At 28.3% G+C, this 27,170-nt stretch overlaps 4 protein-coding genes across 4 annotated transcripts; 1 reads left to right on the top strand and 3 right to left on the bottom strand.

The window, feature by feature from the left end:
- Positions 1-162: 162 nt before the first annotated feature.
- LOC141529803 (uncharacterized) lies at positions 163-1,621 on the top strand. Its single transcript, XM_074246505.1, has one exon. It carries the CDS (start codon positions 165-167, stop codon positions 558-560), a length of 396 nt encoding a protein of 131 aa, XP_074102606.1. The 5' UTR covers positions 163-164; the 3' UTR covers positions 561-1,621.
- Positions 1,622-9,695: 8,074 nt separating this feature from the next.
- Positions 9,696-10,914, bottom strand: LOC141529621 (protein tolkin-like). Its single transcript, XM_074246255.1, has 3 exons — positions 10,794-10,914; positions 10,350-10,574; positions 9,696-10,192 (listed from the first exon to the last, which is right to left on the bottom strand). The coding sequence occupies exons 1-3, from the start codon at positions 10,912-10,914 to the stop codon at positions 9,696-9,698; spliced, it is 843 nt and encodes a 280-aa protein (XP_074102356.1).
- A 1,062-nt stretch (positions 10,915-11,976) lies between these two features.
- On the bottom strand, positions 11,977-13,796 carry LOC141529844 (protein tolkin-like). Its single transcript, XM_074246561.1, has 5 exons — positions 13,524-13,796; positions 13,247-13,425; positions 12,803-13,045; positions 12,503-12,718; positions 11,977-12,446 (listed from the first exon to the last, which is right to left on the bottom strand). Exons 1-5 carry the CDS (start codon positions 13,766-13,768, stop codon positions 11,977-11,979), a joined length of 1,353 nt encoding a protein of 450 aa, XP_074102662.1. The 5' UTR covers positions 13,769-13,796.
- A 4,947-nt stretch (positions 13,797-18,743) lies between these two features.
- LOC141529873 (progestin and adipoQ receptor family member 3) lies at positions 18,744-26,196 on the bottom strand. The gene is made up of 7 exons (XM_074246599.1): positions 25,882-26,196; positions 24,638-24,802; positions 20,163-20,347; positions 19,915-20,071; positions 19,658-19,810; positions 19,087-19,366; positions 18,744-19,022 (listed from the first exon to the last, which is right to left on the bottom strand). The coding sequence occupies exons 2-7, from the start codon at positions 24,776-24,778 to the stop codon at positions 18,883-18,885; spliced, it is 1,056 nt and encodes a 351-aa protein (XP_074102700.1). The 5' UTR covers positions 24,779-24,802; positions 25,882-26,196; the 3' UTR covers positions 18,744-18,882.
- Between the last annotated feature and the right edge of the window lie 974 nt (positions 26,197-27,170).

The raw sequence follows: 27,170 nt of genomic DNA, 5'->3' as shown, positions 1-27,170 counted from the left end.
ATAATAATGATAATAATACTAACAATACTTCTAATAACAATAATAGTAATAATAATAATAATAATAATAGTAATACAAACCAAATTAGCGGAGGTCAATCCGCGAATTGCACGAACCAAAATACGGGAGTAGAGTGACCCAGGCCGAGGTCCGCCGGGTCTCCGATGCTGTCGTCGACTCCCTCATCTACGACCTCCCAACAGCACTACCTCATGTACGACGAAGATAACACCACGGCGGACCAGAAGATTAACGAGGACAGAATGATTCTTAACGCCACTGCGGCTACGGAAAATCTTATGGCCAGTAGCGGGAGTGGGAGTGGAAGTGGAAGTGGAAGTGGAAACAGTAGCGTAGTCTCAGGAGGAGCTACTTTTGGTATGGGAATTGGCATGAACAGTGGCGCGACTACTGGCCACGGCGGAAGGCTGCCTGGATACTGGCAACATGCGGCTACCTCTGCGGCTGGCTACTGGTCCTCGCTTTTTGACTCTTGGACTAATAATTCTATCGGCTCACAGTCATTGTCTCTCGCTTGGGATGATAATCGTAATCAATGATTTTTATTATTGATGTTGTTATTATTTTCTACACGAATATTTTTATCAATTTTTTTTTTTTTTTTTTTCAATGGAAAATAAGTTTGTACTCATAATTGATGATGAATTTTGATTAAATTTTGATATTATTTAGACCAAAGTTTTGTGCAATAATTAAATTTGGTTGATTGTTTGTTTTGATATTGGTAAAAATAATTCGTGTAATTTCAAAATATTTTGTAGATATTTGTATAGTAGACATTAATTGTACGACGCGTTAATCTAATCGAATTAAATATTAAATAAATTGTAAACATTTGGATAATTATAATAATAAATAATAGTTATTATAAAAAATAATTATAATAAAAATAAATGATAATGTAATTCAGCAGATACCAAAAAAAGTTAATTGATTAAAAATGATAATTGATAATGTAGAATAAATACAATAAGTGATTTAAAATTTTTTTTGGCATTTATCGATGAATTTTCGTCGAAAGGCTGCCCTGTACAGAGGATCGTTAATCAATTGTATTGTACGTTACATAAATATTAAAATCGTTTGTAAATGTAATATTGATGATATTCGGTACACTTAACAATAAAATTAATGGAAGAAACAAAGTAAAATTATATAAATAAATAAATAAAATATATATATATATATATATTCTTTTTTCAGACACTTTAAAATAAATTACTCAACTACTAGCAAGTGGTGATTTTAAAGTGTGATGAAAAAATTAAAATAAAATAAAATATTATTAAATAAAATTGTAACGCGATCCAGTACATAGAATTGTATAGTGTGTAAGTGAAAAATTCAAGCGACCGCTATTTTGTATGAATCCCAGTGACGTACGAATATAAAGTCAAATAAATAGACATATCCTGAAATAATTGCGCGATAATTTGAGAAGATACTTAATTCTACTGAAAGAATAAATAGTTGTCATTTAATTGACGTTATCATCTTCCCACTTGTGTGTACGTTTCTTGGTCGAATCCTGATTTTTATTTGGTATTCGATTATAGATATCGTTTGTAATCTAGTCACAATAAAAACCAATTCTATTCTACTATTTGTTTTATTTATTTATTCAAAATTTATAACTAACCTTATGAGTAATGAAATTTTTTAATTATTAAAAAATTTATTGATAAATATTGATATTCAGAATTTTTGAAAAGTGAAAAAAAAAATGAAGATATTTACAAGCCACAACTGTTATCGATTGCAGTAAAATTAATTAAAAACTCCTATTATAATTGTGATATAAAATTTACATTTTATAATTTTATATATTTCACATTAATTTTTTATTTCAATTATGAAAATCAGTTTTGGTAATTATAAAAAAAAAATAAATGAATAATATTATTAAAAAAATGAATAAAATTTTGATTTTGCCAACAATATTACATTTTTTTCTCCAAATAAAAAAATTATTCTTCATTATTAGCTTATAAAAATAAATGTCTCATCTAATAAGTAAAAACAGTTCAATTTAAGACTTCAACAATGCAATGCATACATTTATCATCCCTAAAAGTACAAATTGTCACTTAATAGACGATAACTGGCGAGCAACATCAGTGACACAATAACCCTCGATTATAGGTTGAGCAGCGATAACCTTGCAGAATTTTCATGCATCGCATTAAGACAGAGAGGGTGTAGAACGATAAATTATGCACCCTACCCTTCTTAGATGGGCCGAGTACCGAGTGCGAGTATGAAGTAGGTGAGCGGTAAAAAAAACAGAGGGTGAGATTCTCTAGAATGGTTTGAGAACCCTATGAACCCCATGTCGCATACGCTAAACTAAACTTAACGGACATTAAACGCTGTACCCTGACACTAACACTAACAGAGTGTCATACGTTAACATTATTCCTATTATGGCGGTATTACGGTCCCTATGCTCGCCATTAGGTGGACACTTACACTTAAATTTCGAGTAAGATAAGCAAGAGGATAATAATTTAAGAGTTAACATCTTAACTTTAGAATAGCTCAAGGATTAAATGATCTACTTATGCACATAAGTATGTTCACTGTTTCATATTTTACGCACGTTTTGTTTTTGCTTTATCCCTTTGATAATTTTTAAAAATTTTAGTTTCATGAAAATTTTATATTTTGTCAAAAGAAAATTATTAATTGTCATTAAATTAATTATTCACTTAATGGATTTATGACAAGTCATTTTTCTCTTTTTATTTTACAAATCTTGGTCTTTAGTTGATCGGCTGTCCCATTTTAAAAGCCAGTAAACAAAAAGCCTTTAAACTAACTTGATAAATTTATTTTGATCTTTGGTTATTGATGTTATATTATCTTAGAAGATTTATTCGTAATAAATAATAATAATGCCTTTACTTGCGATTGAAGAAGATAGCAATTGAAAAAACAGTTTTTTTTATCAACAGTGCACATTTTTTCAAAATTAATATTTTCTCTTAAATCAATATTTTCTCTTATTACGTGAAAGAGAATGTTGAAATAATAAAATACTTTAACTAAATAAAATCTGCAGCGTTATTATTATTATTATTATTATTATTATTATTATTATTATTATTTTGTTATTAAATGCTCAGGGGGGTTATCCCCGGAGTCCGATTCTCCGAGGGCCCAGCCTGAGCTCCATCCGTTACTGCTGGACCATTCCGCACAACAAGGCGGTTAGTGATCACAGCAGGCCAAAGTCATTGCCCTTAAGAGACGGAGAAAACCAAGTAAAACAGCCTTCTGCATCCTAACTGCCAAGAACTCAGCTTTTGATGAACAAGCTGGAACTTTGGCAAGTGAGGATACAAAAGACTGTTTCATCCCTCCTAGGACGCCAACAATCAGGACGACAAGCTTGATACGGTAACCTGGGTAAAGTTTGCCAATTTCAAACAGGAGGTTCTGATATATTTGTCTTTTGTGCTCTTCTTTGGCTGAGATGTTATATTCAGCCGGGGCCGAGAACTCAATGACATAAATGTCACGAGTGGCCTTGTCGAAGAGCACAATATCAGGTTTGTTGTGGTCTATCCGCCGAGTTGTTGCAAATGGCATGTTCCAATAAATTTTGCAACTGTCATTCTCAACAACCTGGGGAATATCTCCTGACAGATAAGGCAGCACTGGTGTCACGTCAATACCGTAGCAATGACGAAGATAGTAGTACAGTACTCTCAGGGCAGCATTGTGACGCTGGATATATGCACCTCTTGCCAGCACTGGACATGCCGACAAAAGATGCATAAGCGTCTCCGGATGTTGTCTACACCTCCTACAGGAAGTGTCCGGTAGCTGCACCTGGAGCACCTTGCTACGGTACTCAAGAGTGTTAATGACACCATCTTAGCAGGCAAATATGAACCCTTCAGTCTCGGACATCAGGCCAGCTGACTTTAAGAAGGAAAACGTCAGCTGGGTGGACAAGCCATGATCACGCACGTGTTTAAAGAACACGCTGTGCATGGACTTGTCCATCAGTTCGCCAAGGAGTAGTTTTTCCTCGGTGTTCCTGATGACGCTCTTAAATTCCTCCTTTCGGAGTTCCATAAGAGCGTTTATTTCTCCAAGACCAAGGGTTCTTGCCGCATATATTGCTGCCTTATATATTATTATTATTATTATTATTATTATTATTATTATTGGAAGATCAATATTTTACAATATGATTTTTAATATTTTCTTTTATCAAAAACATGTGTCTCAGATGCGAGTCTTCTGCAAATTTGTCAAAATGTTTCTTTAATTTATGCGGATTATTTATAACGCAAGATTAATGATACTAAAATCAGCAGATATTTGCCAAAAAAAACAAAAATGCTTTTAAGAATTTTCACTTGTAATTTTTTTTAATTTTTACAAAATGTTTTTCTATTATTTATATATTTTTCGATCTTAAAAAATATTCGGTGAATTGATAAAGAAGATCAATTTAAAATTATCATAAGTTTATAAATTTTTGCATTTTTTTTACCATCGAAATGATTTTTATTATCATAAATTTTTATTGAAATAAAATTTTTGAAAAATTCAAAGCTAGAAGACTTCAAAATTCAAAAATATTAATAAATAAAATGTATAATTGCCAAAGATTACATTTTATCAATTTTATTATTTATTATGCACGTTGCAAAATTTAAGTGACATAATTATCATTAATAATTATTTCTAAAGCAGTTCTGTTGACTGATTCGAGTCAATCTTCCGTACGAGAGACCGTGGTTTGCCAACGAATTACGAATCATGCTTTCAACCTGGAATGATGGATACGGTCTGCGTGTCTTTACCCAGAAGGAGGTAGTGCTAATAAAAAAAATTATTAATAATTAGCATGGAAAAATCATGATGGATTTTTTTGCGATGTACTTACTAGCCGGACCCTTTGTTGTTACATTCGTAATATATAACGAAGTTATTATAGTCTACTTCGAGAACGGCGTGATTAACTGATATCTCTCCCACATTTGGTAACTCCAGGCTCAGTATGAATGAATTATCACTGATAAATCTAATATTAGCAACAACGTCTTGATAACTGCCGAGGCTAAGCCATAAAGTATTTGTTAATAAAATTTTTCATCGAAAATCGAATTAATAATAAATTTAAAAAAGTTATCTTCATATGCTGAATTGGCAGAAAAGACTAATTTTGATGAACCGTTGACAGGCGGGTTCCAATGGTCGAATCCACATGTTTCTCCATTAGTCGGATTATTGTTGCTACGTCCGTAATCAAACCATTGACCAGTCATCTAAAGAAATTAATTATTTTTCACACTAAAATTTATAATATTTGTAATAATAATTTTCGCAGTTTGTTGGATAAAAATTCTTTTAATGTTCATTAATAATGTTTCCTAGCTTCATCAGATGCTCAAGATGAAAATTTCATAAAATTATAAAAAATAATAAATCATTTTAAATATATAAAATAAAAATAAAACCAAAAGTTTACATCAACAAACTTATTGTACTGTAACTTATAAATTATAATAAATAAATTAATTTGCAACGAAAAACTTACTTGATATGGATCGACGCGATCAAATTTCATCGAAGGACAAGAACCATTTTGCAAATTTTGAGCATGAGCTTCTAGCAGGGCAACTGAACAAAAAGCTATCAAATAATACAACATTCTGTATAAAATTATTTTTTCGTGTTTTTGGAACAATAAATTTTTATCAAGTGATTTAATAATTGCCGATCGGTGTCTTTTTATAGTTGATTTCGGTAGAATAAATTAATAAATAATTATTAATTACAATACATAAAGATGGAATGTATTGATGCATGTCGAAATTCATATCCAATCACAATTTAAAAAAAAACAATTAAAAAATTAACAAAAGCCATCTTTCCAAAATTAAACTTTTATCAATATTGTAATCTGTGACGAATTGAAAAAAAAAATTCAAATTTTCGATTACCATAAGATAAATATTTCACAACATGATGAGTTATAATTAATCGATTAATTTTATTTTTTTATGCTTTTTCTTTATTAATATTTGTTACAACATTTTTTTTTTAACTTGTCGGCTGATTTTTACATTAGGCAACATTATGTGCATATCAATACTAAAAAAAATATTATTTTGCTTTATATAGAACACAGTTCATTGGATTTAGATGTAAAAGTGATTTAAAAACAAGTGTAATGAGCTATATAAAATATTTATTACTCAAGAAAGTAAATCTTGAGAGATAGAATTTGAATTTGAATTTATGTTGATTATTTTTAAGAAAGAAGGGAAAACTATCCTGCAATTTTATTTAGAATTGTCAAGCCGACGTTGTTTTCAACTGAATGACTGTATTTGGTTAAAGATACACTATGTATCAGTATATTTCTCAGTAATAGCGATGGAGGTTGTAGTAGTAGTAGTGAGTGAAGTCTTCTCGAAGTAAGGGATCGAATAGAATGTGTGTCGCTTAGGCTTACGAAGACGTCGTAACGCAAAGGGTCGTCCTCTCCGGTGGCGCACTGGTCCCTCAGCAACGATATGAACCCGAGACGGAACATTGAGATTTGAGGATTTACTTGCTCAATAAAATTCGATGAGATGTCGTGAACATGTCGAGTTACTTCTCACGACTTGGACTAATACTCTATTTTTTTTTTTTAAATAATAAATTTCTGGTTTAAAAATCTAATTTTTGCAACCAATCAACATTTATCTTCATTTTAATATCAAGTATCTCTATCATGTGTCTTATTCAATACATCAATCTAATTTCCATAAATTCAAGTCATGTTTTTATAATTAGCATCAATTAATCCAATTCATGTCACTATTGAATAAAAAAAGACTGAATAAATTTATTTAATACATTGTCATGCTTATTAAAAAATTGTATTATAACACCGCCCCTTTAATGATTGAAATAATTTACTCTCACATACTTTACACACTGAAAGAAAGAAAAAATTAATTCGGAGCAGAAGGAAAAATAATTAAGTTAAGTAAAATTTACTGAAATCAAGAACACGTTTTTTTGGCTTAAGAATTTTTCACCAGATTAATTTTTTTTTAAATAAAGTATTAGAGAAATTTTTCAGGAATAAAAATAAAAAATAAGTTTATAATAATAAATGCGATTACTAAAAATCGGAAGTTTTGGATAAAAATAAAAGCGTAAATATGTAAATCATATTTTTGCTTACAAGCAATAAGACCATAGTAAAAAAATAACAATTAACTCTGTTAATTTTTTTTTTTTTTTTTTTTAGTGATAAAAGTCATAATCAAGAAAAAATATGTTTAAGTATTTTAAAGTCTTAATGGGCGTAAAAATTAAAGAAAAAAAAAGAAAATTTTACTAAAACCTCAAGTAAACAAATAAGTACGATCTAAATGTAACGAGACATTTAAAATGACATTAAAAATTGAAATTGCAAGTCATTTATATTTTATTATGATGTTTTTTATTTTTCTCCTAAACCTAATAAACTTGATATTTATTTGATTGGTGACCATAAAACATAAAGATTACAGTCATTCGACAATATTAAACTTGATGTGGTATGATAAAAATATATGTACGTATAAACTGTATAAGGTTGACATTACACCGTTCCAAGACGTTTCTGTGAAAGGTAATAAAGATACGCTATCTTTACCAACATCGTTCATGTCTTATCTTTTTACCTTGTGACGCACCCGTCAAACACTGCCGTGCTAGTACTGGTATCGGTGCACAAAAAAAAAAAAAAAAAAAAAAACAAAATTCAGTTTTTTATATTTTTTTTTCTAAACACACTTCTCTTCGTTTCACTTCTCAATGAATTTTTTAGTACGCAATTACTGTTTTAATTAAAGTGATAAATAAAGAAATAATTATCGGGATTATTTTAGTTTTTAATTATATTTTAATATGTTAATGGCCGATAATATATCATGGTAAATGGTTGTTGTAGTTGTAATGTGTAAGTGTACTTAGCCGTTATGTATTGTTAGTATATCATACAATATAAGGTATACCGTATACCGTATATATACTGAATAGAGTGGATTTTGGTGGTACACAAGACTGTTATTTATTGGTGGTACGCGAAACGTTCTGTTATATACAAGCTGCACCTACTGTTTAACCATATTATACATATATTACTTGTCCAAAACAGAGCCAAAGATATATATTATACCTAATACAATATATAAAAGAAAACTTAAAAATTACAGGACACTGGTAAAAAAATTTTTTAGAATTTTTAAAACATTTTAAGTAACGCAATTTACAATGAATAATTAAATTTTAAAATATGATTTTTATAAATTAATTTTTGGATTTTTAAAACAGTTTATAAAAATCTAATTTGTTTTTTGATGTTCGATGATCATTTCGTAAATTTGAAAAATCGATATAAATTTGACAGTAGTTAAAATTAAAAGTTATTTATTTCCTAATTTCAAGGATCGGCTTAATAATTTTAAATCATTAAATAGATAATAAATAATAAAACAATGAAATAGATGGAATTTTGAAAACAATTTTTAAGAAGAAAACTCTATACAAGTTAAAAAAAATTTTTTTTTTATAATTAATGTTCATATAAAATAATTTTTCTCTAAAATCATAACAAATGTGTACATTTTCAAATTATTTAATTAAAAAAAATAAAAAATTCTTAATTATTGAAACAAAAGTAATGATAAATAAATCAAAGCAATAAACCCGTTTAATGATAATGAAAAAAGTATAATTTAATGGAGCAATTTGTTGATGAAACTGATTGTTTTGGCGTGCCAGATCTTTTATGTAAATAGCAATCAAGCTGAGTGCGAAACGTGGTTGCATTTAGCATACAAGTATACGTCGTAGCGCAATAATTAATTCCACCCAATCCGACTCTATTCAAATTTTCGTCATAAATTTACCCTGAAGGTTAATTTAAAAAAACTGACATTAACTTATAATAATAATAATTGTTGACGCAATTAACCTCAGATCTTCAGGCAGTATACAAGAGGACAGTGTCTCCAAAATGACAGGATATCCCTCAAGTCCATGCATAGATGCATTACAGAGGATCAAGGAGATACTACATAATGCATCGGAACCGATTTACTCCCTTCGGTTCTGTACCAACACTATCGCCTATGTATCTATGTATCTGTCGGTATATCTCTGTATATAGATATATGACAGAGATACATGTTGAGAGCGGTGAACGGCGACTAACGTGTTTCAGATGAAGCCCTTTGTGCCTACCCAGTTGCCTTGAGATTGAATATAAACGCGAGAATAAGAAGCCATTTTATCACGCTTTTCATTGAGCTTTTACTCTAGTGAAATTGAGGGCTCAAGATGTGGCTTAGAGAATTGCGAGAGGAAATTCTGTATTTACCGTCGTAAGAAACTCGATGCTACCTCAGAAAATATACTCGCTTATAAATTAATTTTTTTATGTTTACAATAATCAATTACAATTTTTATATCATTACTCATTAGATTTATTTATTTAAAACATTTTTATCCATTTAGTCGTTTATTTGAAAGAAGAAAATGAATCATTAAAATTTTGATCTTAAAAAAGCAATAAATCATTTTTTGTCGTTTAATAAATCAAAGTGAACAAATGAAAATTTTTTTTTTCATTTCTTTAACTCTTGAAAAAAATAAATACAATTATAATTTTAATAATTTTTATCAAGGGTTTTCAGCACTGCCGTTACAGTAGCTGAAAAACCAACCTCTTGAATTTGTGAATCGCTAGAGAATAAAACATTCAACCTGTTTTCTGTTGAGTTAATTTTTAAATAATTTTTAACACCACAGAAAGTTCCAAGTAATAGATTATCAAAATCATTACCATCTATGATTCGAATATAATCTTTTATACAATTTTCACTTTCTTCAATTTTAAAAAAAATAAAATTTATGGATATTTTATAGTTTTCTGGCGCTGAAAAATTCCAATGGCACTGCTTATTTGGTTGATAGGGCTCAGGAAAATTTGATGATTCAAAATTATAAGCAGTATCGTAATTTAAGTCAACAAAATTACCACAAATGGTTTTGTATTTGGCCTTAAAAGAGCTACTAGTATTATGAAGACTTATTTTAACCCAAGTAACTAGTAGAATATTGCTAGCAATTACTATAGCTTGATCGATTTTTCCACAGTAACGGGCTGGAAAAATATTTTTTAATGAAAAATTATGAATAAATGATAAAGAAATAAAAAATATAATAAAGCACTTTAATTAAGTAGAATTTTTGGTTTTATACGCTATGTTTTTTTGTTAAAATAAATTATTATCTAAGCTGTTACTTAAACTAAAAAGTACCCAAGACTTCACTATTTGGATGATGTCCGTTGCGTACTTCCAAATAATCAAGCAAACAATTATATGAATTCAAAATGTCCAGTGAAGAGATGTTGAGTTGAATTCGTTCACCTTCCGCTGCTCGTATTCTCCACTCACACCTTTCAAAATTATCAAATGTCTCATTTTTATCATTCTTTGGTTGCTCGAACGCACCGCTAGGTTCATAAAAATTTTTCTTGCAACCTGTGTAAAATTGAAATTGTTTTTTTTTTTTTTTTTTTCAATTTAATAATGAAAATTTGCAGTAAAATAAACTCTTCAGCACTGTCAGTGTAAAAATTTTTCCAAACTCATTCTAACACACTAGTAATTTTTTTTATTATCTTTTCAGTGATTACCACAAATGTTTACATGAGTACTGAAGGTTTAAAAATATTTTGCTTATTATATTATAAACATTACTGCAACAACGATGCAACAGATTAGCTGCTGCTATGTCAGTATCACTGGGTGTCAAACTTTTTGCTTTCAAAACTGAATCTGCCATCGGGCCGATTGGATCTATATTTTTAACATAATGCATTACGGAATAATAATCATAGGATGTACCCAAAGTGGTAATATCAGAGTAGTTTGGATATTTAGAATATTGTAACCGTTTATCTACAAATAAAAATTTAAATGATACTCATTTTATCCCAGACGTTTAATATTTTTACGATAAGTTACATTTAAATGTTTACGTCAGAACCCTTCCGAATTTTTTTTGTTACTCACCGTCATTGATATGAAGATATTGAATTTCAATGAACTTGTCACGATCCGAACGATTGTGTTCATGGAGAAAACCAATAGCGTGTCCCAATTCGTGCAAAATAGTATTTTTATCATAGCAATAATCCCGTAAATGAATATAAAATTGTTTTTGCTTTTTAACATAACAACAGCTACGTCTATATAACAAATTAATTAATTAATTAATTACTTAAAAAATTATAATAATAAAATCTCACCCGCATGAGTCGATACTTGTAAAATTCACATAATTTTTATGGATTTTTATGATTCGTGGGACAAATTGAATACACGTTGATTTTTCCCACTCCCTCATCCCTTCTTTTATAAGTTTTTGCTGCTGTCCATTAATCATGCTATCAAATTCATAAGGAATGATACCATTCTCCCAAATTTTTATCATATACAGCCACACAACTGCCCTTTGTTTTCTGTTTAACAATTCTTCATTTCCTTCCCCTTTGTTAAAATTTGTTAAATTTTTTTCAGCATAATTATCAGTGACTATTTGCAAATTAGATACTTTTATTATTGAAAAAAAATAATAAACTTTTAACAAACACAGTATAAGTTTCATTTTTGTAGTTAACTTTTAAAAGCAAATTCCCTGTTGAGTATATATGTTATATTTAACTGTATTTTTTTTATTTCGTAAGTTAATTCAACTCAATGCTATTAATTAAAAAAAAAAAAAATGTAGTCATTTAATTGAATTTGTTCGAGCTTATCGTTTTATTTTTAAACACTTACTCGATAAAAATAATTTTTATTGATTGACAATAGAGAACATATAAATCAAAAAAATAGTACATGAAAAATTGTTTTTAGTTAAATAAATAAATAATTAAAATCATTTTTTGATTGTAGTCACAGAAGCAGAAAAAGCGGAACCTTCAATTGTTTTATCACTTGAGAACTCAACTTGCAATTTATTATCCGTCGAGTAAGCAAACAATGAATCTATTAAGCCGCAAAAAACTCCAAGGACTGTCAATTCGTCGCTTTCTGTTATTTTAACAAAATCTTTTGTGCAGTTTTCACTTTTTTCAAGCGCAAAAAAATTGAATTTTATTGTAATCTGATGATTTTCCGAGGCAGTAAAGTTCCATTGGCATTTTTTATTAAGCATGTAAGAATTTGGATAATTTGGCGACTCTAAATTATAAATAGTATCATTGTAAAGGTAAACAGTTTGTTCACAGATGGTTTCATACTCGGCCGTAAAAAAATTAGGTCCAAAGATAGACATTTTGACATAAGTAATTACTAAAAAATTATCGGCTGTGACTTTAGCGTCAGTGATGATCCCACAGTAACGTGCTGAAAAAATAAAATTGAGTAAAGTATTTACTGTTGAGCATTAAACAAAAACTTACCTATAACAGGACTATCAGGCGAGAGTCCGTTTCGAACTTCTAAATAATTAAGTAAGCAAAGATAACTCGGGCGAATACTCAAGAAATTTATTTTAAGTATAATTTTTTCGCCTTCAGAAGCTCTGATTCTCCATTCGCATCGTTCGGAATCACTGTTTGAATCATTGGAAAATTGTTCAAACTTACCAGTAGGCTTAAAAAAATTTTTCCCACACCCTAGACCAACAAAAATTTTCGTTCGCTTTTAATAATATACTTGAATTAAATTTATTTAAGCATTAAAAAATATTTAGGCATTACGTGGACAATGGTACATAAGATTTGCTGCGGCTATATCTCCATTACTGAGTTTTTCGTTGATTTTAATTAATCCATTGCTGGAAACAAGTTCTTCATGATTTGCGGGGATTGGTATTGTTACATTGATTGACAAATTGTCAAATGATATGAATTGTGAATAATGCATAATTGAGTCAAGATCATACGGTACAAGCAAAGTGTCAACTTGATTAGGTGAATATTTCTGATACTGAATAACATCATCTATTTTAGTTAAAAAGAATTATATAATATGAATTTGGATAAACAAGTCTTTCATCATTAAAAATAATTTATACGATGGATGCACAGTAAAAAATTTTGCGTAAAAAAAAATTTGTATAGAAAAATTTAGTGTTAAATATTTAATACAAAAATTTAAACCAAATGTAAAATATGTGATCTTTTCAATTAAAATTTTTTTACCATCTTCGATGATAGAAAAATTGACTTTGACGTATTGATCACGCTCCGGATGATTATGCTCGTGACGGAATCCAAGAGCATGTCCCAATTCGTGAAGAAGAATGCGTTTATAGTAGCATCGGTCCACTAAGTTTATAGTTTGATATAAAATTTTTGGCGCGTGATCGATAAAACAACACCTACAACAATAAATTCCAAATTACAACGAATTACATTCTTCCAAAGTGAAAAGTGCGCTTAGTAATTTTATTAAAATTATTATCTTCGAAAAACTCACTTGCATGCTTTGCTTTTAGTAAACAGTAAATATTTTTGGTGAACCTGTCGATTAATTGGAACGAATTGGACACATGTTGATTTCTCCCACTTCCTCATCGCCTTTCTAATTATTCTCCGTTGTTTTCCAGAAATGTGATAGGCAAATTCATAAGGAACAATACCACCCTTCCATAACATCGTTTTATCCAATATAACAACTGTTCTGCGTGTTCTGTTATTGGAACTTACAGATTTTTCGCTCATGTTATTTATAGTCTTGTTTATTGTAAGTGAATGAACACACTGCAAAAATAAATTTATTAAAGAAAAAAATTCTTGAACCAAGAAGATCATTCTTAAGAATTCCATTGGTTTGAATCAAGCCGAAAAAAGCCGATTAAATAGTTTTTCTTTTTGATAAAAAATGATTTTTTGATTCAAGAATTATTCTTTTGAATCAAATTAATTTTTTTAACAGTGTAATAAATACCATTGAAATAAATAATAGAGTGGCAAAAATGTACAACACTAATTTCATTTTTCTGAAATTGTGACGAGATTTACTTTTTGTTGCGTTTTTACAGAAATTTCGAGTGATACTATTTTCAAAATTTTTATTTTACTGCTTAGCAGTTAAAATTGATCAGTTATTTTAAAATTTTATTGTTCTGTCGACGATCTCATTAAATTAATAGAGAGTTAAGAAATTAAAGAAACAAAGCTATTACTGTCAAAAATAAAATTTTGAACTTAATGATAGATAAAAAAATTTTTTTTATTGAATTTTGTTACCTTGAATGATTTAAATCAATTGTGATTTTTCAAAGTTCCGACAGGCTTAAATTCAAACGATGCCATTAATAATAATTGAATATCATCAGAACTATGAGAAAAAAAAATTTCGTGGAACTGAGTGTATAACAAATTAATTTAAAAATACACAAATAAATCCTTAGCATGTAGGTATATATAGTAGACAAGAGTTTGTAGACAAGAGTTGTAATATCATTTTACATCTCTGACATATGACTCAGTCACGAATTAACGACATGATTAAAAACTTAGAGGCTGCACCTGCAGGACACTTTGAAGTGAGGTAGATAATCCCTGCTTGCAAGGCGTCGTGTCTTAATACCCCGTGATTTAGTTGCTTTCGTAGTATTTTAAGAATCAACGTTCTTACATACAACTCCCCCAATACAAACGACTAAATTTATACTCTACATCACTCGGTCCTTGCATTCTTTGAGTACACACATCACATTCCTTCTTTTCTTTCTTCTCTTTCTCTCTTACTCTATTTCTAACATTTTAAATATAATAAAATAATATAAACATGTTTCTTTATTGTTCTAACAAAAACAAAAATTGATCCGGATTTAATTTTTTGAAACTTCAATCACATTCTCGCTCTAGTCCTCTATAAATATTAACGTTTGTATTGATAAATCCAGATAAAATAGCTTGAATATTACGAGACGTTATTGTCTCGTAATAGAAAGAGAGTATGCAAAATACAATTATATTTGAAGTTAAGAAATTTTGTGAATTTACCAAACTTTAAATAATAATTACTATTTTGTAAAAATTTCGGTTGTTATTTCCAGAGTTATTTTAAAAAAATATCATTTAAATTTCTTCTTGGATACAAAACAGAATATAAAAAAACCCGCCTTTTTAACCCAAGAAACGCCATTTTCAAATTCACAGTAAAAAATTTTGCGTCATTGCGTCAAAAAATTTTGTGTTAAATATTTAATACTTTTATGTGTTAAATTCACACGAAAAAGTATTAAATATTTAACACAAAATTTTTTTGACGCGTTGACGCAAAATTTTTTACTGCGTACACTTTCAATAAAAATATCAAAGCCCGCTCATCTTTCTTATTTATTTTTTTCTCAAGCTCAACCAAAATATCATACATTGCAGCTACAAATTTCATCGTTATAGCAATAAAGTTTAATACCCACGTAAGCATTTAAATAACCTCGAGAATCATAGCGTGGTCCTTTGTAGTAACAGTGTCTCCGGGTAACCACACGTGTAAGTACAACCATACCTTTATTACCTCTACCGGAGAATAAGGAATAATAAATATAGAGACAAAGGTAATGCTGAATATTCACATGCATGTGCGTCAAAGGACAGTATAACGTAACATTGCGTAATGTGAGTGTGTGAATCCTCTTGAGAGCACATATATATGTGTATGTATATAAATTGGTGGTCCAGAGAGAAGAGTATACATCTCTACCCTTTTCCAGTTCCAGTCTTTGTACATACTACGGCAGCAGCAAGCGCTTCAAGACCTTCTCTCTGTATTCTGTAGTTACAGTACACAAGTATCTTCTCTTCTTCCGGCTACCTTTCACCCTTACCTCTGCTCCCCGTCGTAGCAACGTTGAATCTAATTACCCGGGAAGACCCTCCCCGTCAGGCGTAAGAGAGAGACCGAGAGAAGTGAATGAGTAAGTGAGCGAGCAAATGAGAGGGTGAGTACTCTGCCCTCATCCATATGGTTGCCAGGACGACGGAAGCCATCTTGGAGGGTTGCAGCCACTAATGGCCTAATGAATTTAATGGAGGCTCCCAAGCACACCGTCCGTGAGAGAGACAACAAACGTGTTACATTGTTCACTTACACCCCAGCTGTCTCTTTTTATTTTGCTTGTCTTGTTCTTATAAAATAATAATAATAATAATAATAATAATAATAAAATATAGAACTCTTGCCCTTAAACGAACAAAAGCATGGAGCAAGGAGCGACAACCAACAACTGATTGAGTAGATAGAGTAACTCGTTGTACTCGACGTTTGGGAAATTCAGCGCAAGCCCTCCAGGATTTTAAAGTTTGGCTCTTCGATCAAGCCCTTATTTCTCTTCTTCTTCGTATTCTTCGAGGGATCTAAGAGGGTAACAATTATTTTCCTGGTGCCTAATTCACCGAAAAAGAGACAAATTTTTAAGTGACTAAACGGCTGTGTTATTTTTTTTTTATTTTAATTAAAATTTTTTATGTTCGATTTACTTTTATGAATTTATTGTTATTGCTAAAAAAATTTATTTTTATTTACTCAATGATTTCTAATGAGTCATTTACATTATGTGACATATGTGGATGGAAGTTGAGTGAAAATTGCACATATTGTATTTGAAGAAAATAGATAAATTAGTGGGAATATTATTGGCTGTGGGGTTGGTTGAGTACTGATAATACTTACAACTGATATCAAATTATTTTTATAATGATAACTCGTTTATAAATTGTTTATAATTACTCCTTTTTAAAAAAAATTTTTTTTTTTTTTTTTTTATAAATTGACAGTGAAAAATCTGTAAATTAGTAAATTAACTTTGTAAATTTTTTTTTGAAAAGCTAAATAATCGCAGTTTTTATTTTTCTTTTAATGTTAAAAAAATTTTTAATATTATTACTATTTATAGTTTAGTTTTTTCCGTGATGAGTAAAATTGAAAAGTAAAAGGATGTGATTGATGGCTGCGGGTTGAAAAACTTCGATATTTGACACATAGATCGTGGGCGCAAACGTCCAAGTATTGGATATAATATATATTACATTTGTATGTGCAAAAGAAATAGAAGAAAGTATAAGAAACGGTAATCCAGAGCCTGGCCCTAGGGCTTACTGGAACTTCTCCAGATGTTTATTGAGTCAGCTCGCGCACGCGCTACCGAACATGAGATGAAAAACCAACATCTTCAAGATTTTTATCTACTTCTGCTTCTAATTTCTTCCAATTTTCTGTCAATATAAAAAATAAAAAAATTAAGAATATATTTTATTTTTTAAATCACTGTATTTTATAATTTTAATAAATTGAATTATTGAAGTAAAGTAAAGCGATTTATTTTATTTAACATGCTTGAAGTGTTTAATTGAGGAAGAAATGTAAGAATAAGTAAATTGATTTTTAGAATTTCTTCAAGGAGGATTTAAATGAAAATAAAAACAAGGAAGAGAAAATCGATTGCTAAAGTTTTAAGAAGTTTGTAGTGGTTCTAAGTTGATTAAAGAGAAGAGATGTAAAATAAGAAAAAAAGAGGGTCGTAATATAAATTACTAAAAGTGTGGGTATGAGTAAGTTGAGAGTTTTAATACAAGTAGCGACTCCGCGAAATTGGTGAAGTAAAAATGAAAATAATTTGGACGAATGAGTTTGGAAGGAAAAAGTTAATGTGTGGAGATTAACGGTAGCTGAGAGCTGAGAACAAAGAGAAAAATATTGTTGCGGTTCTTAAAGACTGAGATTAAGTAAGCTATTTTTCATCTGCGTAAAAAGTTTTTTCTTTATACTGAGAAATTTTTGAGTTAGAGGATATTTAAACAAGTTCAGTAGAATATTTCTTCTCTATTAAATGCTAAAAGATTGAATTTAGTAATATAACATTAATTGATCAAAAAAAGTTTATGTTAAATGGAGTAATTAAAGAAAATGTATACAATATAATAATTGTAAGAGAAAAATCAAGTTTTATTTATGAAAGCTTGATCAAATTTTACTTGATCGACTGATGTGAAACTGTTACGACGGTAAGTCGTTTTCACTTGCGGCTTTGTGCGGCGGTATATATATTATAAGAGGAAAGAACCCTGATAGCCAGCGCTTTCTCAGTAAGTGTTGACTTCCAGCAGTTACGGTTAATTTATACATCAAGTTGGCGGTAATTCTTCTCTCAACAACAGTTGTAAGCAAATTGACGGAAATCTACGGCCGCAACTTGAATACAAGTTAACAATCAAACTTGTAGTTAAATTTCCTTTCAACTTTACTACAATTTGAAGGGATTACTTGTACAGCAAGTTTTGGCGTCTATTTGCAGAGTAAGTTATAGGTAACTAATAGGTAATCGCTCTCTTTGCCAACTCTTTCCGTCAAGTTTGCTTCAAATTGCGGACGTAGATTGACAGTAAGTTATAGGTAAGGTGGCTATCAGGGACGTAACTTATGTTTGATAACTTATCGATTTTGTTTTATTACACGAAGCGTGAACAGAATATTCTGTCTAGAAAATTCTGGCGCATTTTCTTTAAATTTGAAACAGAAAAAATTTTTTTCCATGTTCTTTAATCTAAAGAAAGAAATGTTTCGATAAAGTCGATAAAAGGTTTCTTCAATTATTCATAATTTCTAAAATTTTGATTTTCAATTTTGTTGAAATTAACTTTTTTTTTTTTTTTTCAGTATTTTAACTGGTAAACAATAAAATAGATCTTTTAATTGAAATTCAATAAAAATAACTTATTTATTAATTAGCGGTGATAATATAAATTTATATAATAATATAATAATAAACAATTGGTACTATAGGTAAATAATAATTATAAAGATTATTAATATTTATTTAAAATTATCACAACTTCAAATTAGTGGGGCATCCATGATTCATACGGTACTCGACGTAAAGCATACCGGTGTTGTGCCAGTAATATAAAGCAAGTACAACAAGAGCGTGCCACCATTGATGAGAGGATCCGATGTAGTCTACAGAACCTAAAATAATTTTTAATATAAAAAAAAAACAATATTTTGCAGTGATGCAATTTTGATATAATACCTGGGAAAAACCTCTCGGGAATTTTGCTCATGTAAATGGCAAATGCGCACCCACTAATAACATACATTCCTAATACTCTTGGTATCAGCATGTTAACAATTGGGTTTTCCATGCCGCCCATAGCGATACCCCAGTGAAGCGTTGGTAACACACCGTATGCTGCCCAGCTAACGAATACCAGCAATTTAACGTTACCATTTACTTCAAGACTCGGTATTTGCAGTACCATCGCGATTACGAATATGAGCAATACAGTTATCAGATAGAATTGTTGTAGTTCCTAAAAATTATTGTTATTATCATTTTTTATTTTTAAAATTTGAGATATGGTAAATATGTCTTAAATATCGTAAAAAAAAAATTAATCATCAACTTAAATTCAAAAAAACATTAAAAAAAAATTTTTTTTTTGCGCTTGAGATATATTTTTTGATTGCTAAAAATTTTACGATTTAACCAAGCAAAATTTTATTTATTTACACAGTGACTGCAAAAATGCTAGTATTAATTAATTAAATATAGACTGAATCGCAAAAAATTATTATTATTTCATTATAATAAAAAATCTTACTTTGTGACACCAAAAAGCGTAATAAACTCCAGACATATAAATCGCAAGTAAACTAAGTGCTATTCCGAATAAATCGTAGCACAAAAAACACCAATAGTCTCTTTCGCTCCTGCATGAAAACGTGTGATAAATCGATGATAAAATCATACAGGCCTAAAAATTAAAATATTTTATTTTTATCAGTCTCAGTGCTCTCATATATATAATATATATGGTATGTAATTGACGTAATAATTATAAAGTGATGTAATTGTTACCTGAAAGCACACCAGCAGAAGCGCAACAATTACTTTGTCTCCAAAAGGAGCGTGTATATTGAGCAAACAAAGGTCGTACGCTGTTAGACCTAAAAAGAGCATCCAACCAAATATATGACTCCATATATTTATGGTTTCATTTGTCCACCAAAATATACTGGGAAAAATGAAGTTGTCATAAAAATTTATTTTTTTTTTTTTTTTTTTTTTTTTTTCAAATAATAATTTGGTGTATAATTTTTTATTACCTTTCTATACATAATTTAGTTGTCAAGTACCCACGATACCCGTGTAAAATGAATGGGTTGTGTGTAAGATATTCAGGTGCTTCCTCGATCGGTAGCAGCCGTCGCAATTTTTCTTCTTCTTCTGGAGTAATTTCACCTTTTATTGGTGAATCAGCTGGTTCCTTTGGTCTGACGTGTCCAGTTGTCTTCAATTAAGAACAAAAATAAATATACTCATTTAATTTCACATCAATTAAAGTTTTTATCAAAAATATTTATTAAGAAATTTTAAGTATTAATTTTGAGACCGCTGAAAGTCGTTCCTTATAATCCAGAGCGATTTACAATGAATAGTTTTTTTTTTTTTTTTTTTTTGTAACTCGAATCGTGAGTAATTAACAGCACATTACAAGGAAGTCTAAAAACTGAATGTCGAATGTATTAAAGCCATAAGTTCAATAAATTTCATTGAAACAAGTAGGCCAGTCTACGTCCATTACTTTTTAGTCCTGATGCTCAATTTAATGTTAAGAAGTCTTCCGGATCTCAAAAAATCAAAAATGAGAATGAGATGGATAATTAACAGTACAGCTTCTTTATTAATATTTTTATCTCAACGCATAAATACATATTTATATGAAAGTTAATGAGTAAATAACAAAAAAATTAAACATTGAATGAAAACATCGTTCCTTTTTTAATAACATATTACCTCGATGCGAGCATGACAGTAAATTAAATCTATTTGAATGACGTCCAACGTAACTTGTTATTGTAACAAGTTTTGCGTAGAAAATCGTTTAGATTCATGAGAAACACGAATGCGGAAATTGAATAGCTAATCGGCGTTGTTATGCAGCAAGTAAAATTGACCCTTGAAAATCTAAATTTCTAACATCGAGTGCTTATATGTATTACATTGCATTCTGGAAAAATCTTCCAGATCATCCAATAGAATTCTGTCGCGTTTTTTCTATACAATAAAATAGCCAATAAATTCAATAAAACATTATTCATCATCATATATCATATTGTAAGCTAATATCGAGAGTTCATTTACGTACAACTGTTTATTGATTCACTGATAAAAGGATTTGTTTATAGTTAAAAATATTTGTTAATATTTAATAAATCATTTATTAGAGACCACTTTTTAGTATTAAATAAATATTTCTTAATATTTAAAAAGATTTATTAATATTTAATAAATGAATATCAGATTTATTAAATACAAATAAATCATTTTAAATATTAAGAAATATTTATTTAATACTAAAAAGTGGTCTCTAATAAATGATTTATTAAATATTAACAAATATTTTTAACTATAAACAAATCCTTCTATCAGTGTTCAACACATCGAGATCGTTACTTTATACATTAGTTTATTTTTAAGGCGATAACAATGTCACTGTTATTGAACTTAATACGAGAAATATTATGCAAGAAAAATAACACAGTTTTATTATTGATTTTGCTTTTCTATGAATTTAGTTGCACTGTAATCAATATTGTATATGTATTGAAGCAATAATAATTATAATTACTAAAAATGAATTATTTATTATCATATGCGGGCATATTTTACTTTTATTACTTCACCATCGATCGATCATTTAAGAAAATATGCCTTTTAAACTTTTGACTGTAAGTTTATAACTTTAAATTTCTTTTCATAATTTTTTTCGACGAAAACTTTCAAGTAAAATCAATTTCAAGGTCAATTTTATATAAAATCGAACTCTAGACTGATCAAAAAAACTAAGCCAATACTTTAGAAAATAACCAGAATTTTATTTTAACATTTTAAATAAAAGAAAAAAATATGAATATAATTTCAAGTCAGAGTTATTTTAAATTGCACTAAAATTTAAAAAAAATTTATATTTTAATTGCAATATAAAAATTACAATAGGTCGATTTCTAAAGAAATTTATTTCTTACACTTCTCATTTTATGACTTTACATTTCATATTAATTTGAAAAAAAAAAATTAATTATTATATTAATAATGAAAAACATAAACATTTTTATTGACTAATTACAGAAATTACTTCTCACAGATGTTGACTACCATCCGTACGAAGATTGATGTTACATAGATTTTATATTTACACATTATATTATTTATCTCTTGTATTAATAACGAAAACCAGTTTTGCTTATCGCGAGAGAAAAATGAATGAATAATGTGATAAAAGAAAAAATAAAGAAACGCGGATGTTATTAATCAACAAAAATATTTTTTATCACCCGAAAATTTCCTTTTTAAGTAAATTAATATAAGGTCACACTGATTTAATTTACATACTTAATCATTTTTTTTTATTTCAAAGATCAGCTTTATAATTTACAGTTATTGGTTGACATTTATTATTTTTTCTCAATACAAAACAAGTTGTTATACTTTTCTCTAATCAATAAGAAATTCAGAAAATTATTAATGATTAGGTTGAAGATGTTACTAAACTTTTACTTGCGTACTGCAATTAATTTTTTGTTTGCTCTCTATTCAATTACTTTCTGGTAATTTTTTAAATTATTTATAGTTTAGTTAACTAAAAATGAAAATATATAATTAAAAAAGTGTTAAATTTACAGAACTTTCTCTCAACAAAAGTAAAAATATCTAACTACGATCTTTTTTATTAATTTGAAACTGAAGGTGAATTTTTTACTGCAAATTCTTTGGTAAATATTGAAGGAGCCATAACTTTCAATGAAAATCGTAAAAAATCAATCGTTTACAGAAATTAAATCATTTTTATCTATCATCCGTAATAAATAATAAAATATTTAAATAAAAAGCCGCAAATTGAAATAAAAAAAAAATTTTTTTAACTATCTGTTGAGATTATATTATTCTATTCAGAAAGGTACAGTGTAAAGACAGTGAGTGTGTATACCTATAGCTGTACATTTAATGGGCTCAGTAAAAGCAGGAACGTTCATATTAACTATCGTGTATCACAAACTATTTACTATTTACTATATACTATAAACTATCCCGTATCGCGATGAGATGTAGCTATAATATAATAAGAAAGTAGCAAAGTTGAATAAAAGAAAGCAAGTAGGTCGCGAACGGAACCTGCTTTTCATCTCACTGTGTCAAGTCCACCGTAGGCGTGTTTCATCCTATCCAATTACATCCACATTTTTAAATTATACCTTTACCTATTTATCTATTTAAATCCCGATCATTTTCATTCCTCAATGATTTTACTTTTATATTAAAAATAAAGCATGGGAAATTATATGAATATTTATGAGAGAAGACTTCAGTTCAGGTTCTATTATTTTTTTTAAATCTACAGAATGGTACTTTATTATTTATTGTGATTATTTTGTCTTTTAATCAACTGATAAACAGGTGATTAATTTTTAAATAAAACCTTGACTTTTAAATAGTTTGAAATTTCAATGAATTTAAAAAATTCAAAGGTAGATTTTATTTTTAACAAAGTTTAAAATGTCAGAGTCAGAAAAACTTTTAAATTTAAACATTAATTTTTATTTCAAAGGGAATTCTGTTCTGGAAGCTCATAAATTTTATTAGGCTAGAATTTTTCAGACTTTAAATAAAATTAAAAATTAATAATTAAGAATTATTAATTAAAAATAATTTTTTATGAGAATATTAATATTTACTTTGGAAAAAAAAGATGACAAAAAACAAGTAATTTTATTTTTTGATTAATATTAATTATTTAATCGTCAGGAAAGTAAACTGTAGTAGTATAACAGTTCGATAAGTCAAAGTTCAAGGAAAACGCTTGATAGTTTTTGTCACCTCATGGTTTATAATTTTTAGACAATTTAAATGAGCTTTGTTTATTTAATTAAGGAATTGCACTCAAATTTAATTTGTAAATTTTAATGTAAAAAATTTTCTCATAATTTCTTTGTAATTATAATTTGAAAAAATAATTTATTAATAAATTAAAAATGTACATGATCAACTATATCTCTTATTAAATTTATTTGACGCAATTAAATTATTCAAATAAATTAAATATTTGCTACGAATTAATATTTGATCATGTCAAAGTACCCAATTTTTCTTTTAAATAATTCTTATCTGTAATTTCTTTTCAGCACACCTGAGATATCATGATTTTTAAAATTTTTACACATTAAAATAACATCTCAAACTGCAATAATTAAACTTTTTGATTTTATTATATCTTCAAATATTTTTTACTCTTCTTACTTTCAAATGACAAAATTCAATTTATTTAGATTAGTTGACAGTAATGAAATTTCACCGCAAAAATAGACTCAGTAAGTCATAACTTTCGAGAGCGAACATTAGAAATGCCGTATATATTCTAAATCATATATATTAGCGATGTAACCCGGAAAATACTCAGCGTGTCTTCGCGATTCGTTCGAATATAAACTCGGGAGTATTATTAATAAAAAAATACCATAAACGATGACAAATAACAAAAAAATAATAATAATAAAAATAAATAACAAACAAATTGACTTACTTTTCTCAAACATGGTTTAGTAACTTCTTTATCAGAGCTTGATTTATTATTATTGTTATTAGTAATAAGCGTTTTTGAGTTATTTAACTCTTTAGTTTCTTCGTCATTGACCTGCTCCACACCTGCCAGTAGTTTCATCATTGAAAAGCCTTTTCTAAAGACAATCTGTAAAAATATCATTTTAAATCATCACAATTGAAGACAAATTTATTTTTTTATATTTTTAAAATTACATGTGATTTATGAAGTCACGATCGTGAAAATTTTTCGCATGACATGTGCCCGAATATTTAGTACTTTCTCTCTGTAAATCTTCAATTTATCTTCACGTCAACTTCACAACAAATGTTTATGTGAAAATATTTTATTATTAATTTATATATTTTATTATCATTCGGCTTAATTTTATTGTAAGCGCGCTCAAAGATTGTTCAACTTTCTCTCAGTCAGACTTAGTTTTGTTGAAAGATAACAATAAAAAATGTAAACATTATTACACGGATGAATCCGGCACATTAAGTGGACAATTACGAATATTGTTAATAGATATATTTAAAATAAATTTCATATTATAAGATTAAAAGTTGCACAGTTGTGGTTTTCATCAAATGGGACGTGCTTATCAAGATATTTTTTTAAAAAGTTTTGATTCGACATAATGGAATTCATTTTCACTCTCTCTTAACATAAGAACCACCAGATCTGTTCAGATCTAATTTATGTGAAAGTTTACCGAGAGAAATGTATCCCAAGTTGTTATTTTCACGTAAGAGTTTTAGATGTGGATTACCAAATATTTTTAAATTTAACAAAAAAGGTTACTGATTGAATTAACTGTTTATACATCTATTTTTTACGTAAGAGGCTAGAAGGCAAAGAAGAAGAAGAAGAAGAAATGTAAGATTAAGCTAAGATGACTCTTGGTTTTGAATAACTGTTTATTCGTTTAAAAATAGTTAATGCTTTTTTAATTAAATTAAATTAAATTTTTTTTTTCAACTGACAGTAAATTAATGAACAAAATCATGACTCACATAATTTTAGTTTAAAAAATTTTATTTTATTATAAAAAAGTTTGTTTAAGAAAATTTTTTAGTTCAAATTAAAAAAAAAAATTAATTAAAATTTTTTTAATTATCAAGAAATGTTTTTTTTTTTTTTTTTTTTTTTAATTAAAAATTCTTACATTAATAATTTCGAAATAAAATAAATTAGAGAAAGTAAACAAAAAATATGCAACCTACCTCAAATATGAAGAGGCAGGGTCAAGGGCCGTCTTCGTGAGTAGAATTAAAATCTGAATTGAGTCCAGTCAGGCGGCTTTCATCTCACGGTAACTAAATAAATTCCGAGAAGGCCAAAGGACACTCTTGAGGACGTTGCGATAAATATCTCAATAAAAAATGACAAAATAAAAAAAATAGTATTTTATTTTTCTTCTTCGGAATAATTATTAAAACTACGTAATGATGAAGTACGATATGAAGAAACCGCGGGCATGAAAGACGCGACTGGACTGGGCTGTTGATCGCCGAAGCGACTCACTCAACTCCTGGTTTCCACTAGTCTCTCCCATACTACTTACGACTTACGAGATTGCTCGTATACATTATATTATTGTTATATTATTGTAGCACGTCGATTCGCAAGAGTTAACTTTTCGAGTTAAGTAGGGGCCCTCTTACTCGTTTACCTCTTGCGTCATCACCTACGACCGAGCCACTCTCACCGTTCTTCGGACTTTACACGTCAAACTCATTGTCAGTCTGGAAGTTTTATACAACTGGCTAACATTTTCCTTGGACATTTACCTTAACTTCATCGATTTCTTCGTTTATATATTATTTACACAGATGGTTCATTTATTTGTTTTAAGTACTTCGATAATTATTTTCAATATTCAGTTAAAAGTTCATTTTTTCAAAATTTCTTTATAATTTGACTTTTGTTCACTTTTTTACAATCTCAAAGAAAAGTAAAAAATTGTTTATTTTTAATTTTTATCTAAAAATTTTTAGAATTTTTTTTTTATTGAAAAAATTATTACAAAAAAATAAAAAAAAATTTTCACGTTTAAAAAACTTCAAAAACTGCAAGTGCAATTTAAAAAAAATTTTTTTTTGTTTTAATTAAATTATTAAAAAATTTAGAACCTCGGCTAACTTTAATAACATTTAAAATCAATTCTTTAGAATTTTATAAACAATTGTTACAAATTTTTTTTTTTTGATTATTTAAAAAATTTAGTTCAGTAGAATAAAATTATTGTAAAAATTTTTCAATGAACCATTTAAAAAATATCGTAAACAGTAGTCGCTTACAATAATTTCTAACTATTTAATTACGCCAATAAATTTTATCCCAGAAATTATACTATAAAATTGAAATACCGACAATTTTTTGAAATTAAAAAAAAAATTACTACTTACTCTTTAATAAGTAATTGATTATATACTTCCTATAACTAAATAATAATTGCTGTTTCATGGCTTACATAAATATAAAGCCAACAATAAAATTACATAAAAAATTT

This window comes from Cotesia typhae, unplaced genomic scaffold (genome assembly GCF_013202065.1).
Source record: "Cotesia typhae breed Kobodo isofemale line unplaced genomic scaffold, CoteBio_Ctyphae contig_48, whole genome shotgun sequence".
In the NCBI taxonomy this organism is placed as follows: domain Eukaryota; kingdom Metazoa; phylum Arthropoda; class Insecta; order Hymenoptera; family Braconidae; genus Cotesia; species Cotesia typhae.
This window is presented reverse-complemented; position numbering and strand designations above follow the sequence as displayed.

Excerpts from the sequence above, each read along its gene's own strand:
- LOC141529873 (XM_074246599.1), bottom strand. The coding sequence starts at position 24,778 with ATGATGAAACTACTGGCAGGTGTGGAGCAGGTCAATGACGAAGAAACT. Across the intron at positions 20,072-20,162 it reads ACTAAATTATGTATAGAAAG|TATATTTTGGTGGACAAATG; the intron begins GTAATAAAAAAT and ends CATTTTTCCCAG. Across the intron at positions 19,023-19,086 it reads TCCCGAGAGGTTTTTCCCAG|GTTCTGTAGACTACATCGGA; the intron begins GTATTATATCAA and ends AAATTATTTTAG.
- LOC141529844 (XM_074246561.1), bottom strand. The coding sequence starts at position 13,768 with ATGAGCGAAAAATCTGTAAGTTCCAATAACAGAACACGCAGAACAGTT. Across the intron at positions 13,426-13,523 it reads ACTAAAAGCAAAGCATGCAA|GTGTTGTTTTATCGATCACG; the intron begins GTGAGTTTTTCG and ends TTATTGTTGTAG. Across the intron at positions 13,046-13,246 it reads TTTTTCTATCATCGAAGATG|ATGATGTTATTCAGTATCAG; the intron begins GTAAAAAAATTT and ends TAACTAAAATAG.
- LOC141529621 (XM_074246255.1), bottom strand. The coding sequence starts at position 10,914 with ATGCATTATGTTAAAAATATAGATCCAATCGGCCCGATGGCAGATTCA. Across the intron at positions 10,575-10,793 it reads TCTGTTGCATCGTTGTTGCA|GTTGCAAGAAAAATTTTTAT; the intron begins GTAATGTTTATA and ends AATTTTACACAG. Across the intron at positions 10,193-10,349 it reads TCCAAATAGTGAAGTCTTGG|CCCGTTACTGTGGAAAAATC; the intron begins GTACTTTTTAGT and ends ATATTTTTCCAG.
- LOC141529803 (XM_074246505.1), top strand. The coding sequence starts at position 165 with ATGCTGTCGTCGACTCCCTCATCTACGACCTCCCAACAGCACTACCTC.